This window comes from Gracilinanus agilis, chromosome 2, assembly GCF_016433145.1.
Source record: "Gracilinanus agilis isolate LMUSP501 chromosome 2, AgileGrace, whole genome shotgun sequence".
Taxonomy (NCBI): domain Eukaryota; kingdom Metazoa; phylum Chordata; class Mammalia; order Didelphimorphia; family Didelphidae; genus Gracilinanus; species Gracilinanus agilis.
In genome coordinates, this window is record NC_058131.1 from 472,775,560 (window position 1) to 472,795,347 (window position 19,788).

At 35.7% G+C, this 19,788-nt stretch overlaps 1 protein-coding gene across 1 annotated transcript in view; it reads right to left on the reverse strand.

Moving 5' to 3' along the window:
* Positions 1–380: 380 nt before the first annotated feature.
* Positions 381–19,788, reverse strand: part of PELI2 (pellino E3 ubiquitin protein ligase family member 2) — a 133,810-nt gene continuing 114,402 nt past the window's right edge. Inside the window, exons 4-6 of the mRNA XM_044664896.1 lie at positions 18,761–18,958; positions 17,806–17,994; positions 381–1,187 (exon numbers count right to left, since the gene is read on the reverse strand). Coding sequence (XP_044520831.1) covers positions 621–1,187; positions 17,806–17,994; positions 18,761–18,958 — 954 coding nt within the window. The 3' untranslated portion in view covers positions 381–620. The remainder of the gene's footprint in view (positions 1,188–17,805; positions 17,995–18,760; positions 18,959–19,788) is intronic.

Sequence of the window (19,788 nt, forward strand, 5' to 3'; positions counted from 1 at the left end):
CCAGGACTATGGGAAGAGCCTCATGGGTTTTTGGAGTCAGAGGGCCTAGGTTTAAATTTTGTCTCTGTGGCTAATTACTTCTATGTCTTGGGAAAGACAATTCCTTTGGGGTTTCTCTCTTCTACGAAATAAGAAAACTGGATGAGATGGCCTCTAAGGTTCTTTTGGCTCTAAATCTACACTCCTATTATCCTAAATACTGATGGTTTCAAATTAATAATTTTTTTAAAATGCCTTTTGGTTAAATTCCTAATAGTGAAAAAATATTATTTAGAGATTTGTCAAAGTTTACGAGGAAAAAAAAACTTTGTTAAAAAATCCAAGATTAATATACATATGACATTTTAAAATTTAATCACAAACAAGTATAACAAATATACTTATCAAACAAATTTCAATGAATATACAACTGTTGCAAATGTAAAATCATTGATTTCTGTCAAGTTCCAGGTACCTGTCATTACTGTTATCTCACTTTTCCCAGTCTCTATTACCACTTCCCCTCATACCCCTTAATAGTATTATTAAAAAAAAAAAAAAAAAAAAAAAAAAGGTAAAATCTACAGTTAGTGGCAAAATCTTCACAGTAACTCATTAAAGTGATGTTATTGTAGATAGCATCAGTCAATTGGACCTTGGAAAATTAATTTTACAAAGTTCTGTTCCCCAACCAGCTGCGTGGCACAAAAAGGGCAGGCAGCGTGAAATGCGTGGGTGCCATGAGGCAATGGAATCAGGGACCAGTACTTTGCAGACTTCTCTGAGCACACATGTCCACAAGGGGTAAAAGCATGAGTAGGAGGTCCAGCATCAACATAAAATCCTGCCTCACAGCCAAGCCAAAGAGGTACATATGGCCCAACAGTTCTGCACATTGGGCACTCCCTCTCGTTGGCCTCTGTATCACTACGGTGTCCCCAGTTGTGATAGCCATGCACATGACCGCAACTGAGGTATGCCCAAGGCTGCTTCTCTTCTACCACATCTTTCTGGTTGATGCTGGGAAATGCCAACGTGTTCAGTCCAACAGGACACTGAGGTCGGGCAGCATTGATCTCTTGCCGTAGAGCTTCAATGTGCTTTTGTGTTGGAGTGTGAAAGAGACCGTCAGCCGTTCTCCAAAGGAGGGTTGCTCCACAAAGATCAATGAGGGAGCCATCTTGTAAGATGTTGGTCTCATTTTCAACCTATAAATATGAAAAAGAAGAAAAAAGTACAAAATATTGTCAGTGGTAGAACATTTAAAAGTAAAACTCAGGAAAACAAATCTAACATTCTTCTTACTCAAAACATAGGGAAAAAATTAACTTCCATGGAGAACAGTCTCTTTAGAATTTTTTCCCCTCTTTTATCATGAGATTTTTAAAATTCATTTTAATAAGGAAATTTCCTAACAATAGTAGATATAGTCATCCACTTACTATGTGATAGGCATTATGCCAAGTACTGGGGACAAAAATAAAGCACACAAAAAAAAAATCAGATCTCTGACTTCACACAGCTCCCACTGTAATGGGGAAGACTCATATGTACAGTGTCATTGGAAGGTAATCGAGTTGAAAGGGAAAGGAGGGACAGTAGGACTGGAATTGGGGTGGTGAGAAGAGACCAAGGGAAAGCTCTTATAAGTAGTGGAGACTAAAGCTAAATCTTGAAAGAAGCAAATAAAGTCACAAAGTTGAGGTGTGGAAGAAGAACATTTGAGTCATGGACAACAGCCAATAAAAAGGCACAAAACCAGGAGACAGAATGTTGTGTTCAAAGGACAGAAAATAAGCCAATGGAGCTGAATCACTCAAGCTCATGGAGTGTAATGAAGTCTAAGATGACTGACCAACAGAGGAAGCAGGTCAGGTTCTGAAGGTCTTTAAATTTCAAAACTGATGGTTTTATATTTGATTTTGGAGGTGACAGAGATCCATTGGATCACAGCGAGTCAGGGAGGCATGTTCAGGCCTGCTCTTTAGGAAAATTGCTTTTGTAGCTACATGGAGGATGGATTATAGTGGAGAGAAACTTGAGTCAGGGATTCCAATTAAAAGACTATTGTAGTACTCTTAAGCTTGAAGCCACATGGACTTATAATAAAGTGTCCACTGTGTCAGAAGAGAAAAGGGGACAGGTGTGAGAGATGCTGTGAAGTTAGAAACAAGATGTGACAGCAGAAAGTGGGAGATCATGCTTATTTCAATCAAACATGAGTTCAAACAATTTCTGTGAGGTCCCTACTAATATGCATTTCCATTTTCTGCCTTTCCTTCAAAGGATTCAAAATAGAAAATATTTTATATATAACTTCTCACTAATAATCTTCATTTTGGAAATACCCAGAGAACAAACCCATCCATATTTCAATTATGGTGGCTTAAAGCACAAAATTAGATAAGTGATCAGCAATGCCAGAAGTCATCAGGTAGGCAACATTCATTTATTTATTCAAGCAAAAATATTTATTATGCATCCATTTATGCAGAAGGCATTGTACAAATTTCTGGGTGGAGTACAAGATGTAGTTTTTTTCTCTTAAGACAGATATACAAATACACATAATAAAAGGCAGTACATGAAAAGTACCACAGGAGGGAAAAAATAAAAGAATCCCATGCTTTTTTCTTCCTTCCTGCCATGTTTCCCCAACCTTAAAAAACTCTCACTAGATTCTACCTTGCCTCATGGGAATTGTTCTCTATGTCCTCAGCTAAACACTTTGAAAAAGTTACACACACACACACACACACACACACACACACACACACACACACACATTCTTGACCTTTCTGCAGCATCTAGCAATATTTACTGCTCCTCATTTTCCTGTGCTGGTTCTTCATCCATGTCATACCCAGTATTGTGGGTTCCTAAAAGGTTCTGTCCTAGGCTCCCCCTCTCTTTTTCTCTCTCTATTCTCTTACTTGGTGATTTCATCAGTTCTCATGGATCCAATTATCATCTCAATGCAGATGATAGCTAGAGTTAGAACTATATGTATAGTCTATTCTAGTGTCTCTCTTGAGCTCTGTTCCTGCATCACTAAATGCTAAATGAATGTTGAATAGGCATCTCAAATGCAACGTGTCTACAATAAAACTCACAATCTTTTTCTTTAAATGTACTCTTCTTTCAAACTTTCTTATTATTATCAAGGGTATCATCAACTTTCCAGTAGGCCAGGATTACAACTTCATTATCATCCTTGATTCCTCTCTAGCTAATTTCAAGAAAATCAATCAATAACTACATTTGGAATCTTTCTTTACAGAACCTTATGCAAATGTCACCTTCTCTCTACTCACATGGTTATCTCCCTACCCAGGTCCTTATGAACTGTCATCTGGACCACTGTAATTATCTTCTAATTGGATTCTCTGACTCAAGCCTCTCCCTACTCTAAACTATGTTTTGTACTGCTGCCAAAGTGATCTTCCCTAAAGCACAGGTCTGATCTCTACTCAATAACCTCCAATAGCTCTCTACCTCAAATATGAAATATAAATTATTTACTTTTTTTGGCTCCTTAATATATTTCCAATCTTTGAACACATTACCCATCCCTTCATATAACACAGTTGATTCATACTCTCCCTGAAACCTTGACATCACACACTACTACCCCAAGAAAGCAATAGGACCCAAGAGGAACCAAAATAGGATGAAACCCACGCCAGAAATATGTAAAGCTTGGTACTACCACAAAATCCAAAGTTAGGATAGAAGAATGAGAAAACAGAAAAGAATTCCATGATAAAGAACTATTAGGGTGACATGGTTATATCCAAGAACACAAATCGAGAAGATGGTTTTAAAATTTCTAGCTACAAAGTCTTAAAGAAAAAGATAGCTTGAGGACAATTTCATCAAGAATGCCTAGAACAGATGATGTAAGACTTACAAAAAAAGTGCTAAAATGATTTATAACTGAAATGAGAATGCTAAAGGAAACAATTAGGACTGAAATAAGAGCTATGGGAGAAAGAATTAGAAAGAGTAATAGCTTGGACCAAAGAACAAAACTTTACTCAAGAAACAAATTCTTTGAAAATCAGAATGGACCAAACAGAATTTAAAAATTCTATGAGAAAAGAAATATTTTTAAAAGAGGGTGGGGTGGAGAGGCACGGTTAAGATGGCAGCAGAATAAAAAGCAACTGCTTGACCTCTCCTAACCCACGCATATAGGACTTCTCAAGAAGACATAAAAACAAATCCAGAGGAAAGAAGGGACCCCACAACAGTGTGCAGCATCAAAGGTACGTGGAATCGGGGCATTTCCATGCTATAAAGGGGCGAAACAGCTCTCACGAAAACAGGAGCGGAGCAACCCCTTCCCCCACCCCACACCACCTACAAAACCAAAGCCAGCTCACAAGAGTCAGAGCAACTTTGGGACACCCATTAAGTCATTGGCAGCTCACCAGGGCTTGTTCCTGACAGCAGCAAGACTTAAGACCCCCCAAGAGGCTAAAGAACTCACGGACTCTGAACACACACCCTGAGCCCAGGAGCGGGCAAAGGGGCTGATACAGGCGTGGGCTAAGGCACGGGTTAAGGCACGGACGAAGGGGCTGATTCTGAGTGCAGGAGAGGACCTTGAGTGGGGACCCAGTGCAGAGAGGTGCTTGACTGCGGAAGCAGTTCCCTGAGACTCTTAAAGGAGCTTCAGGCAGAAGAACAAGCAAGGAGACCACCAGGAGGCTTGTCCCAGAACAACTAGATTTGAGATCTCAGGAGTCAGGGCACTAGCATAAAGCTGAGAGAGCACTCAGCTTACAATGGCAAACCAGAATCTTAAAGAAAACCAGAAGAGAAAGACGAAGAAGAAAAAACCTTTAACACTCAACAACTTTTACACAGAAAAAATCCAAACAGAGGAAACAGCAGAGGAGAACTGTTTATTAACCTTATCCAAACCTTCTGAAAACAAAGAAAACGGGTCACAAGGTCTTGAAGAGTTCAAATCTGAGATCATGAGAAAGATGGAAGAGATCTGGCAAGAAAATAACAGTTTAAAAGGCAGAATTTCATAATTGGAAAGTGAGGCAAGTAAATCAAAGACCGGAAATGACCAGATTGAAAAGGAAAACCAAAAGATTGTAGCTGAAAACCAGTCTCTAAAGGCTAGAATTGAGCAATTAGAAAAAGATGCCCCCAAATCAAAAGAATTAATAAGCAAATTGGAGACCAAAATCAAACAGCTGGAAAACAGGTCAGACCAAACTGAAAAGGAAAATCAAAAGCTTATAGCAGAAAACCAGTCTCTAAAGACAAGAATTGGGCAAGTAGAAGCCAATGATCTATCAGGACAGCAAGATCAAATAAAACAAAGTCAAAAGACAGATAAAATAGAAGGAAACATGAAATATCTCAATGAGAAACTGATAGACCAAGAAAACCGGTCTAGAAGAGACAACCTGAAAATCATTGGTCTTCCTGAAAAACCAGAAATTAATAGAAATTTGGACTCCATACTAAAAGAAATTATTCAGCAAAATTGCTCTTAAGTTCTACAACAAGAGGGCAATATAGACATTGAAAGGATCCATAGATCACCTTCTACACTAGACAATGAGAAGACAACCCCCAGGAATATAATAGCTAAATTTAAGAGCTTCCAACTAAAAATAAAAAATATTACAAGAAGCCAGAAAGAGACAATTCAGATATCAAGGAGCACCAATCAGGATCACACAGGATCTGGCAGCCTCCACACTAAAAGACCGCAAGGCTTGGAATATGATATTCAGAAAGGCAAGAGAACTGGGTTTACAACCAAGGATCACGTACCCATCAAAACTGACTATATTCTTCCAGGGTAAAGTTTGGGCATTCAACAAGATAGAAAATTTCCAAGCATTTGCACAGAAAAGACCAGGACTAAATGGAAAGTTTGATATCCAACCACAAAAATTAAGAGAAACATGAAAAGGTAAATAAGAAACAGAAGGGAAAGTAAGAAAAATCATAATTTTTAAATTTGCCTTTTTAAGGGCCTTAGTAAGATCTAATTATTGGTACTCCTATGTGGAGAAATGTTATGTATAATTCTCTGTAGTGAACTCTGTTCACCATTATAGCATTCTCTATTATAATAATTAGAAGAATTATTCATAGGGAGAGGTTGGAATACTAAATGGTCTAATATGATATGGGTGGGAGGGAAGGGGGGGGGAATAGTAGGACACCAAGAGAATCTTGGAGGAATAAGAAAAATAGGATATTCTATTACACACAAAGAGGGCATGGGAAGGGGATGAATACTATTATAAGAAGGAGAAGAAGAAAGCATTAAGAGGTAATATTTAAACCTTACTCTCAGTGTAATCAACCCTGAGAGGGAAGAATAGCTATATCCATTGGGATATAAAACTCTATCTAACCCTACTGAGAAAGTCAGAAAAGATAAACCAACGGGAACAGGGGAGTGGGGAGGTCAAAAAAGGGAGGGGAGAAGAAGGGGGAGGGAATTCATTAGGCCTTAAAAATAAAAAGAGGGGAATAATAAAGGAGGGGGTAAAAAGGGAAGTAAATGAAGGGAGGGGACAAGGGTTACTGGCTTAAAGCAAACCACTGGTTTAAAAGGAAATAGTGTAAGAAGAAGGGATAGAATTAGTGGAGGACACCAAAATGTCAGCAAATGCATAACTGATAATTATAACTCTGAATGTGAATGGGATGAACTCATCCATTAAACAGAAGCAAATAGCAGAGTGGATTAGAAACCAAAATCCTACCATATGTTGTCTACAAGAAACACATATGAAGTGGGTGGACATACACAAGTTTAAAATAAAGGGCTTCAGCAAAATCTTTTGGGCTTCAAATGAGAAAAAAAACCAAAACAATGTAGCCAAGATCAGAAGGGAAACAACAAATTGGGAAAAAATCTTTATAACAAAAAACTCTGACAAGGGTCTAATTACTCAAATATACAAGGAGTTAAATCAATTGTATGAAAAATCAACCATTCCCAAATTGATAAATGGGCAAGAGAAATGAATAGGCAATTTTCAGGTAAAGAAATCAAAACTATCAATAAGCACATGAGAAAGTGTTCTAAATCTCTAATAATTAGAGAAATGCAAATCAAAACAACTCTGAGGTATCACCTCATACCTAGCAGAATGGCTAAAATGAAAGAAGGGGAGAGTAATGAATGCTGGAGGGGATATGGCAAAATTGGGACATTAATGCATTGCTGGTGAAGTTGTGAACTGATCCAACCGTTCTGGCTGGCAATTTGGAACTATGCTCAAAGGGCTATAAATAATGCCTGCCTTTTGATCCAGCCATACCACTGTTGGGTTTGTACCCCAAAGAGATCATAGATAAACAGACTTGCACAAAAATATTTATAGCTGTGCTTTTTGTGGTGGCAAAAAACTGGAAAATGAGGGCATGCCCTTCAATTGGGGAATGGCTGAACAAATTGTGGTATATGCTGGTGATGGAATACTATTGTGCTAAAAGGTATAATAAACTGGAGGAATTACATGTGAATTGGAAAGACCTCCAGGAATTGATGCAGAGCGAAAGGAGCAGAGCCAGAAGAACACTGTATACAGAGACTGATATACTGTGGCAAAATAGAATGTAATGGACCTCTGTACCAGCAGCAATGCAATGACACAGGACAATTCTGAGGGACTTATGGTAAAGAACGCTACCCACATTCAGAGGAAGAACTGCAGGAGAGGAAACACAGAAGAAAATCAACTGCTTGAATACATGGGTTGATGAGGACATGATTGGGGATTGAAAGCACCACACCAATGCAACTATCAACAATTTGGAAATAGGTCTTGATTAATTGACACATGTTAAAACCAGTGGAAACGCATATCAGCCAGGGATACCTTAGCCAAAAGCCAGAACTTCTGGATCCAAGAAAAAAATAATGAAGCAGTCAAAAATTGAAGCATTTTTGGGGTCACAATTAAGGATCACACAAGACTTAAAGACACTCCTCAAAAGAAATGAATAAATTCAGAATATGATAATATAGAAGGCAAACAAGGCTTTTAACCCAAGAATAACATACTCAGCAAAATTAAGTATTATCCTATGGGAGGAAATGGATTTTTAATGAAATAAAGGACTTCCAATCATTCCTAATTAAAAAACCAAAGCTGTATAGAAACTCTGAAATGCATACACAGGAGTCAAGAGAAAGAGAAACGTGATCCTGATGTGTGATAAAGAATTGTTGACAATGCTAGAGATGTCATCATTTGTGCTGTTCTTTCATTATCACTTTCTCATATTAGAAAATCTACTATCGAATGCAAAGATTTGGCTTACTGACCACACAAACTAGATCATTAAGATTTTCAAAGAGACATAGTCCCTTCCAAAGGGAAGGGGATGGATAAAGCCTGGGATTTTTGGCTTTTGTTTTCCATTTTTTGTTTTCTTTTTTTCTTAATGGCCACAATTTTGAGGTGGCTGTCAAAATTTTTTGTTATTGTTGATATATGTCATTTATTTTTGCTTGTTTTTTTTTTCCTTTTTGTCTTCCTATGCCAGGAAAATTATCCAGAAAAAGTTCTAAAAGTACTTAAAAAAAAAAGTTAAAGGTCCCCAAGAAGATCCTTATGATTTTGTTATAGGACCATTCACATTCAGTTTCCCTCTTCCTCTGCAATATGGACATCCCAAGCATAAAAGTACCACAGCCAGAGTCCACAGAGGACGAAGCAAATAGAATTTAAAAGGCCTGCAAGGGAAGGAAAGTGGCCTTTTTTTTTTTTTTTTTTTTTGCTTTAGCCTTTGAACATTCGGTCCCTGAAACTGCTCCTTTGCTCCTTAACTTATCTGGCCATCTCTGGCAAGCCAACTAAATGGTAAATCAGATCTATCCTTAAAGTTAGAAAGAATAAGACTTATCTCACTATATATATATAACTTTCTCTCTTTGCTAATAAATGCTTATAAATCTGATAATAAGCCTCCAGATTAATTTTTATTTATAACATCACACTAAGCACTAAGTTCCTGATGAATATTCTTTCTGTGCTATGGCCAAGTAAACTTCCTTTCTTAACTTTTAAAAGAGTGAATGTAAAAATATAGAGGTTATTTTTAATATAGATTTTATAGAGAGGTTAAAATATAGAAGTTTTATAGAAAGATTAAAATATAGAGTTTAGTTTATTTGGGGAATTTCAGATATTCTTCACTGGATAAGCAGAGAGTTCATGCATACTGGGGCTAAATTGTAGAGAACCTTGAATGCTAGGCCAAAGTAGTTCAGATTTAAAATAATACTAAATTAATTTTCTTTGTGGTAGTTATAAGCTTACTTCTCTAGATGACTCAAAGTCAAATAAATGTGGCAATCTTAATTTTATTTTTCATAACCTTATTAGCAGTGTAATAGAGCTACATAAGTATAAACAGACAATACCTTTTCTCTGGGCTTACCTCCATGTCATCTCCCCTATTGGATTGGGAGCTACTCAAGAACAAGGACTATTTTTGTCTATCTTTATACTCCTAGTACTTAATATAATACCTGCTCATAGTAAGTGTTTATTAAGTGTTTGCTAAAAGAACCAAGTTAAAGAAGAAACAAATTATTTGGTACCACAACTTTAAATCCTTTTCAAAGAAGATGAGGCTTGAGATAAATGATGATGGAAGAACATGGAATCAGGCCTCCTAAAATTCCTCACATTCCCTGTAGCTATCACTGAAGGGAGCAACACTTGGAGAAATGGCCCTCCCTCTTAGCCACTATTAACAACTGCTGACCAACTGTCAATGTTTGGCAAATTAAGTCCAAGAACACTGGGAACAGCAGGCTCTCCTCAAATACTAACCTTGCTTTCAGACCATTCATTCCTTGCAATCATTGTTCAAGGCAGCAATTCTTGTTGAGATGCAACCTGGCAACAATCTCTGCAGGGATTGCTGCTCCCAGTTCTTAGAAGAAAAAGTTTTCATCATCAAATTCCCTGGCATTACCAGATAGTTCAATGAGTAAGATTTTTTAAAATGGAAATGATAGTGATAAAGTCATTAAACTTGTAGCCAAGCAGTGAGCTGCTTGACAGCAGAGACAGTCTTGCTTTTCTGTTTATATCTGTAGCACTTAGCAGAGTGTATTGCACATAATAAATGCTTAATGAAGGGTTTTCATTCATAAACTCTAATTTATCCCAGCTATCTTAATATGGAAATACATTATTTTAAAATGTTTATATATAACTATAAATGAAAGTTTTATACATACTTTTATACACAAAATGCATGTGTATAAATATATACATATACACATACGAATATACATATACATACATACATATATATTTTCTCTATTCCTGTTTGGGAAGAAAAAGTATATAACTATTATTAAGAAATGAAGCCTGATCCATCTGAGCATTCATTTCTAGTCTAACTCTATCTGTACAAAGATCTCTTCTATAATATCCTTGGGCAAGTGGTTTATCCACCTTCTACCTGTAGACCTTTAGTAAACAGAGAACTACCTCTTGAGATAGCCCATAACACTTCAGGATAGTAAGAATCCCTAGAATGTTTTCCCTTATATCAAATGGAAAACTATCTATCTAAATTCCTCTCACTGCCTGGTTCTGCCTATTGGGACCAAGCAGAAAAAGCCCTTCAAATATCTGGCAGTTAAGAGATAATTAGCAAATCCCCTTAAGTATTTCTAATCTTCAAGCTAAATATTCCCAGTTCCTACAACATAACTTTGGATTCCTTTCCCCTTCTTGGTTGGCCTCCACTGAATATGTTCCAGTCTGTCATGGCTTTCCTAAAATATGGCACTTGGAACTGAGCACAAAATTCTAGATATTGGTATAAATATAGTGGTATTACAGCTATTTTCATTCTGGACATTCTTCCTCCATCAATGTAAAGCCTGTATCTTCCAGAGAAGAGAAACAAGTATTGGTACAAAATCCTGTTTTATGCCTATTGTCAGTGTCTTTAAAGGAGACATGATTTTTATATCAGGAAAGAATACAGTGTAGTAGGCAATATTTGTGTAAGAAAAGATACAATTGTATCAACTCTATATAGTTCAAAAAATTTTTTTTGGCCAGGCAAATAAGAGATAAAAGCTTTGATATCAGGATCCTGTATTTATAACAATATAAGACATTAGTGGTTTCAGATAATGGGGTAAAAGAAGCAGCTAATATATATTATATATATATACATATATATATATACATGTATATATAAAAATCATAAAAATTAATTATTAACATGCATAAAATTTATACTACATTAGCAAAAATATTTAAAGACAATATACTTAGTTTTAAACATATAAATTCTTTGCTATAAGTTTCTATAAAGAAATATCATAATTAACTAACCAAATGAAGGCAAAATTCGAACTATTAAACTATTCATGAAAGTGGGCTAAAACCTCAAAGTTGCTTCTTATATGCATGTTTCAAAGGACTAAAATCATTAAGTACATGCTTGCTTCCATAGTTCTATCATTTTTTGTAATTCTGAAAACATGTGAATACTGTACTTAATGTGAGAAATATATTAAATGCTTTGTCTGGCAACAACACAAAGCAAACATTGTCCTGAGCAAGGAGAGCATATAGTTAAATAGGAATGGTTTTACGAGGTAAGGACATTATGGACTGTCTAGAAGCAGTATAGAAAACAAAAAATCCTGCATGTTTAGCAGACTTCTTTGGTAAATATGGCTAATACCATGCTAGGAAGTCACTGAACATTTTCCATTTAATTTGCAAATTTATCTGGGTTAGTTTACAAATGAAAAGTAAAGTCAGAGATCATAAAGGAAACCTCAAACCATCAATTTTTATCTGATATTACTAGCAATCTAGAGGACCCCAGAGCCACAAAACATAATAATTACAGAAACAGAATCAGGAGCTTCTCATTTCTGATTTAGATAAGAACTATTTTGAAAGGTTTATGAAAGAAAAGGACGTTGCAAAAAAAAATCTGTGTATACGATATAGTAGAGGCTCTGTGGGTTTTCTGAGAGGAAATCAAGGTCAGCCTAATTGATCCCTATATTAATCAGGTCCCTTTTACTCTATAACACCATCTAACATTTCCTTGTAGACATTAATATAAAATACAGGGAAGAAAAAGCTGAAAATTCTAAATTTAGGATATAATGTAAATGCTATTTTCAAAGTTGTTTTTTCTCATCAGCACAATAGTGGTATTCCTATTCCATTTGTTAGCTATGTGTTATTACATTCAGAGCTGTCCTAGTTGGGTGAACATTAATCAGAATAGCAAGAACTCAGAATCTTGTCAGGAAAAAAATCTCCACATGGTTCCAAACACATTGATTTATTTTCAACAAAGTAATGTAAAATGCAATGTTTAAAGTACATCTGGTGTCATATCCCTAATGATCAGGTTGTCAATATTGGACTCTTCAACTATTTTATAGCTAATTGTGCAGTGTTCAGAAAGAAAAAAAGCATCCAGCTTTCACTTTTCTATTTGCTAATCTCTGAAAGAAACATTATTAAGCTTTCTAGGCTTTCTTAAAACAATGACCTTTTAATTATTCAGCCAAGAGCCATAAGATTTAGTATTACTATAAAACTACAGTATGTATTTATATACATAGAATATGATATGTTTAACATCAATGTTATATGATATATGGAATGCCATATATGATATAATATTAAATAATAAATCATACAATGGTATAAAACATGGTAACCAAAATTAACATTTGATGAATGAATTCAAGTAATATCACTTGTAGAGAAACAGTTTCTACTAAATAGTAATGAGAAACTAAAGGCAGCAAACCAGATTTCAGAAAATCTTGCCTGCTTTATAGCTACCATCTTAAAAATTATTATTTTGGTTGTCTTATTTTCCCTATGAAAAACAAAAATGAATAGCAAAACTCCATTTGTTCTTTATTATGGTGAAATTAATGAATAAGGTATCTGGCTCACTCCCATTTCTGGGTTAACCCATGTACTAAAAGTTTTGGGGCAATGAATTTAGTAGGAACTTTACTGGTGGCATGGGGGTGGGGGGTGAGGGGTAGAAGGGAAATGGAGACTAGGGAAAGAAATATAAATAGCTTACTACCCCATGCTCATACTGTAGACTAAGACCCAGAAAGTTTCCATTTAAGTTATTCTGAACCACCTCTGTTGAAAAGATAGAGAATAAATTGCTTTGATAACATATTAATGAAATGTGTTGTGTAAAGGGAAAAATTGGGGGTAAACTGATATATGAGACCAATATGGTTCTTATTAAATAATGTTCTAAACATTTTATTTGTGAATTTTCTACTTCATAGCCTCTGAATATAGCAGTTTAGTTTAGAAGTAATAGCTTTTCCAATTAAAGGCTCTAAAAATTTAAAAAAATCCTGAGTCTTATGGTTTATTTTGTAATTTAGCATTTTTATTATTACATATTGATCCCTGAGGTCCAGGCCTAGTTTTAGGCAAATTTAACAATTCAGGTTTGAGATTCAATATAGTAAGATACCATGGATAACATAATACAATTAAAACTAACTTTACTGATAGGAAATTAAAATCCTCTAAATTAAATAAAACAAAAATGATGCTTTCCTCCATCTGCATCTATCATAGTAACTAGCTATGATCTATTGGTAAGGTGTTCCCCTCAAAGGGGCAACTGGAGTTCTAATGAAATCTATAATAGCACTTCTTCACCTTATGGTAGTTTTTTCATACCTTTAAGCAGACCCAAAGACATCCTTTCCCCTTAAAGAAGCAGCCCAGACTATTTGCATATAGAGCATCTGCAGTGTTCTAGTGTTTAAAGTGATGGGTTGAGCCAAGGAAGAAAAAGGGGAAGGAAAAGTCAGGGTATGAGGATGGGAGTTGTTAGGTTTAAAGGGACAGAGGAAGGAAGGGCTCCACTGCAGCCAGGTAAGGGTGTAAATATCACTCACCTTCAGCAGTTCAGCCACCCCTGTGGCCTGTCTACATAAAACCAGGACAGCTTTTATCACACTGAATCTATCACAATAGAATCTAGTATAAGAAACAAAGAACTAATTATGCACGTATGTATGTTACTGAAGTCCAAAAACCCTATCTGAATATACCCATTATTAATATTTAATTAATTTTATTTTTAATTACTTAAGTTTTTTGGATCCATTATCACAGGAAGGAGGTTTGAGTGATGTCTGGGTGATAAAGCCATTTCTAGATAAGGACAACAGAGATATCCAGATTGCTGGCTCTTGGGTCAAGTTAGATTGGCCAACACTTTGGAAGTGAGGCCCAGAATGTTGTTTCAATCTTTTAATTATCCTTAATGAAGTTACTTATTGTTTCTCTAATCTGTTCTTTGGCCCCAATTCTTTGAGATTAAGTTATCTTTGCTTAATAAAATTTTTACTGCACTATGATCAGTAAAGGATATACATTTTTGCTTTTCTGAATATGTTTGTAAGTTTTTTGTTCTATGACATAATATGATTTTGCCAAGGTACTATATACACTCTTAGTTTTCCTTTAAGTATTTAGAAACTTTACATAATGTTAAATTTTGAAATCAATTCATTGCTTGTTACCTTTTAGCAAAATGTAGTTTCTGTCTTTAAGTTTTTAATAAAGTTTATGCTTGCTGTTGCTTTGTAGGAAATCATAACTGATACCCATGCTTTTGTGTGTGTGTGTTCAGGTGAGGCATAAAAGATTTTGCTCTAACCCAAAAACCATCTTCTATCCAAAACCTTTACTGAGTCCTCCCATATTTAGTGGCTTTCTATATATTCACATTTATCAACTCTGTATTTATTCTTTCTACATTTACATATATATACTTCTTGTATAAGCTCTTAGTGCATAGGGATTATTTCTTTCTTTGTATCACCATCCCCAGTAACTAAAACAGTGCCTGATACAAAGTAAGCACTTAATAAATATCCTACCCCCTTTTCCTGCCTTTCTAGGTGTCTTATATTTTACATCTCCTTATGTATTCTGAAATCAGTGAGACTGATTTCCTTGCATTTTCTCAAGCTACACATTCTATCTTTGCAGTCTGGGCATTTTTTCTGGCTCTTCCCTTATGCCTAGAATACTCTCTCTTCTGTAAAAAATAAAACTAATATATAATAACTTAAAAAATATTATGCTTTTTAAAGGTTACTAGTAATCTCTAGAAAATAAAGCCAAATGCTATGCTATCTTAGACTGTTCAAAAAGCCCGCCGATCCCTGCTCCACCATGCCGTCACAGGAAGGAAAGAGAACCAGGAACGCCAACCCCTCAATTTTATCCCCTCTACATCAGTGTGTAAGGACAGGAAGCCAGTGGGTTCATGGGAAGTATAGTTCAAAGATCCTTTGCTTTTTCTCTCTTCTATTTCCCTCTTACCTCTAACTATTGTAGTTAGAAGACTTTTAGAGGTACAAGATAATTATGTAAAATGATCAACTGGAGAGACTAGTCTCCCAAATGATCATCGGGGGGATTGTGAAGATGGAATTAGCTCTCTATTTATTCTTTAGTCATTCTGACTTGAGTCAAAATTTCTTTCATTTGGAAATTGAGTAATCAATTCCTGGTGACCAAAACTCTTAAATATTCAGTCCAATCATAATTTTTATTCCTTACACTTCTTTATCACTGCCTCCTGGATTCTCTGACTTCAAGTCCCAGCTAAAATCCCAGATTCTACTTGAAACCCTTCTCAATCCTTCTTATGCCTGATGATTTCCTATTTATCCTGCACATAAGACTGTCTTTTGCATTTCTTTATTATGCTCAGTGCTTAGTACAGAATCTGGCAGAGTAGGTCCTTAATAAGTGTTTAATGACTGATTGACACACACACACACACACACACACACACTGATTAATTATGATCTGCTTCATATAATCAGCCAGAACATAGAAATTAGTTACTTCCCATTAGGCCAGAATATATGGACCTCCAAGGCAGATTGAGGAAAGTACCAAGGCTTTGAGACTTAGGGAAGAATTATTTCATGGTTGGAGTTTTTTTCTCATTGGGGAAGAGGGAGGAGGTGAGAGGATGGGCAGACTTAGCCAGTGAAAGGAATGAGGAAGAAAACATCCAATATGACCAAGAGGGGAAGCAGTAGAAAGAGAATAAATTGGAAATGAATTGGAGATTCCTTTCTTCTCAGAGAAAAGGTACTAAGATTAAGGAGGGCTAGAAATGGCATCTTAAAAAAGGTAAAAAAGACTTTTAACTCAGACTTGAAGGAGGCAAGGGAGAAGAGATGAAGAGGAAGAAAGTTCTCTTTCCTGCCCTTTCAGTCTTCTTAAATCTTACTTGTCTCCATGTACTTTGAAATTAAATGACACTGGTCTACTTTCTGTTCTCTGAACATAATAATCCATCTCCCAAGGCCAGGCATTTTCACTATCTCCTCATCTCTGCCTCCTGGATTCCTTGACTCCCATTAAGTCATAATTAAAGCCCTACCTTCTACAAGAAGGCTTTCCAGCTCCTCTTTAACTTTGGTGCCTTCCCTCTGAGATTATGTCCAATTTATCATGCATATAGCATGAATGTTTTCTCTCCCCAATAGACTCTAGCTCCTTGAGAGCAAGAACTATCTTTGCCTTCCTTTATAGACCAGAACTTAGAACAGTGCCTGGAGCTTAATAAATGCTTGAATTGATGTGACATATGACTTTATGTAGAAATGAATAACTGTTAAAGTCCTAAGGAGAAAACAGAAGTGGGTAGTGGTGAGTCAATATCAAAGATGGCTAGTGGGAAAAAAAAGTGAAGTTTAGAGTGCACCTAGAATCATCAAAATTAAATCAAAACTGGCAGCCACAAGAAGAAATGTTAATAATCAATCATCACCATCTTGCTCCTCAACCCTCAATCACCATGCAAGATAGCACATTTTAAGAGTAAGAAAAACAAACTGTTTTTAAACTGTAAGATAAAAAAAATTAAAAACCAACACTACAATATTTGGGGTTCAATACAAGATCAAAGGATCTCTTGATTCAATGAATGCTTATTACGGAACTATCTATTGCAAGATCCTGTGATAAATGGGAAGAATCAAGAAAATTCTATGTAGGGGGAGACACCCAAGAATAAACTTTTTACTGGGAGATAGGGAGTCTAAAAAGAGGTGAAGGAATGCATTCTAGACATGGAAGATCTCTTGGGCAAAGGCACAATAGTGGAAGATGGAATGCTGATATGAGGAGCAATGAGTAAGCCAGTTTGATTAGAAGATAAAATGTATGAGGGGGGAATAATATGACATAAAACTGGAAAGACAGGTCAGAGTCAAATTGAAGAGGGCCTTAAATATGAGGCTGAGGAGTCTTTAGTTTAGTAATGAAGTAACATGATAAAATCTGTTAATGGTACAACTATGGAAAATAGATTGGTAAAGAGTGAGATTAGGAAAAAAGGAAACAAATTAGTAAGCTATTACATTGAACTATCAACATACGATTTTCTTATATGGAATTTTGGATTTAAATAAACAAAACTATGCTTAGAGACGGCAAGAAGTACAAAATAACTTTAACTTAGGTCTTTTTTGTTGTAAATTTAAGGCAACATGGATTATTCTTTGAATTCTCAGGAACTTATATGAACTTTCCCACTTCTATTTTCCTTATAATTGGTAATAAACTCCCTCACAATATAGGCATACATATACATATGAACATATATATGTAAACATGTATGTATAGAAAATGATCACACACACACACACACACATATATATATTGAATTTCATGGCTGACAAGTAATAATCTTCAAATTGCTTTTTATAGGATAGCACTTCTTTAAAGTTTTACTCACTAGCTTTCCTCTTTGCTGGGCTGATCTTGTTTCTCGCAGTGTATATACATCTCCACAAACTGAGATTTCCCGCCATACTCCTGGTTTGGACTCTTCTGTGAATCCTCCTTTTGGATGCATTACTAGAACACCATTTGTAGTTAGTCCATCCATGTGTCCATCAGGATTCTTCCATTTCGCTGCCTTTTCCTGTAAAACATATATATCACACTATTAGGAAACTTAACTTTTGGTTATACAAGTTCTTTCCCCCCAAGTTGAGTTCTAATTTTGTGTATACTGTTAGATAACCAATTACAAGTTTAAAAAAAGTAATTTAACCTATGTATTAGAAAAAACAAAGTGTGGACATATAATTTGTCTAATGTATAATGAAACCCATATTCTGCTACACTACTCCAATCAGTTACTACTTTCATTTTAGGATTTCAAAACTCTTTAGACATGATCTTCATTCTTTACTATTATTTTGGGAGATAATAAAGTAGGAAGAGCACAAACATAACTCCTTTTCAGAAGAGAAAATAAAGGCATGGATAAATGTCAGCTTATGATTTTAATTAGTGGCAACTGAATTCTTAAATGTTTTAAGTTCTAAATCTATGATCTAGGTCACAATTCTTTCATTTAAATCAGGTTAGCTACAAAGGCCTATAGTACAAATGCCTTTGATACAATGAGAATATAAAAACTTTAGCTATGTGCTATGTACAGCAAGTTATAGGTATCACATTCATTAATATTTAACAATTTCAATCTCCTATGTTTTAATGACCATAATGAAGAAATTATTCATATATTTTCCTTTAAAAACAAATCGACTATTTAAAGAACTACAACTTTAAAATGTAAATATACGCTATTTAATCATTTTGTTTAATATATAATTTCATGTTACACATGACAATCATGGCTTATTCTGTGTACATATAACCTAGGTATTAACTGTACTTACTCCAAGAAAGATATTTTTGGAAGAGTCAAATCCTGCTGCAAAAATCCGTGCTGTGTACGGTGCACTCCTATCACAGACAATCCTACAGGCAAACCTGGATATGGTGCTTTGGGTGATCTGACTTTCATCATTGTTTTGACTGCCAGAAATTGTGTCTGTTACCACAAAATCTATTGGGCTCTCTGTTGATCTTCCCACCTTAAAAGAAATAAAATACACTTCATAACTCACTTTATTTTCCAACAGGTTCCTATTCTAACCACCATGTTCATATCAAATAAATGAAACAGTACCATGCAATGAATTTCTCAGATTCTCAAGTTATTTTTAATAATTATAAACCCTTCTTTGAGGTTACACATGTACATCCACACATAGAGATACCCAAACATCAGCTGGTCTCTTTTTATTTTATTTTATTTTTTTTTAACATTTATTAATATTCATTTTTAACATGGTTACATGATTCATGCTCCACCTTTCCCCTTCAACCCCACCTCCTGCACCCCCCCCACACATGGCCAATGCGCATTTCCACTAGTTTTGTCATGTGTCCTTGATCAAGACCAATTTCCAAATTGTTGGTAGTTGCATTGCTGTGGTAGTTTCGAGTCCACACCCTCAATCATGTCCACCCCGACCCATGCATTCAAGCAGTTGTTTTTCTTATATGTTTCCTCTCCTACAGTCCTTCCTCTGAATGTGGGTAGCTTTCCTTACCATAAATCCCTCAGAATTGTCCTGGGTCATTGTATTGCTGCTGGTACAGAGGTCCATTACATTCAATTTTACCACAGCATATCAGTCTCTGTGTATAGAGTTCTTCTGGCTCTGCTCCTTTCGCTCTGCATCAGTTCCCGGAGGTCTCTCCAGTTCGCCTGGAACTTCTCCAGTTTATTATTCCTTTTAGCACAATAGTACTCCATCACCCGCATATACCACAGTTTGTTCAGACATTCCCCAATTGAAGGACATACCCTCCTTTTCCAATTTGTTGCCACCACAAAAAGCGCAGCTATGAATATTTT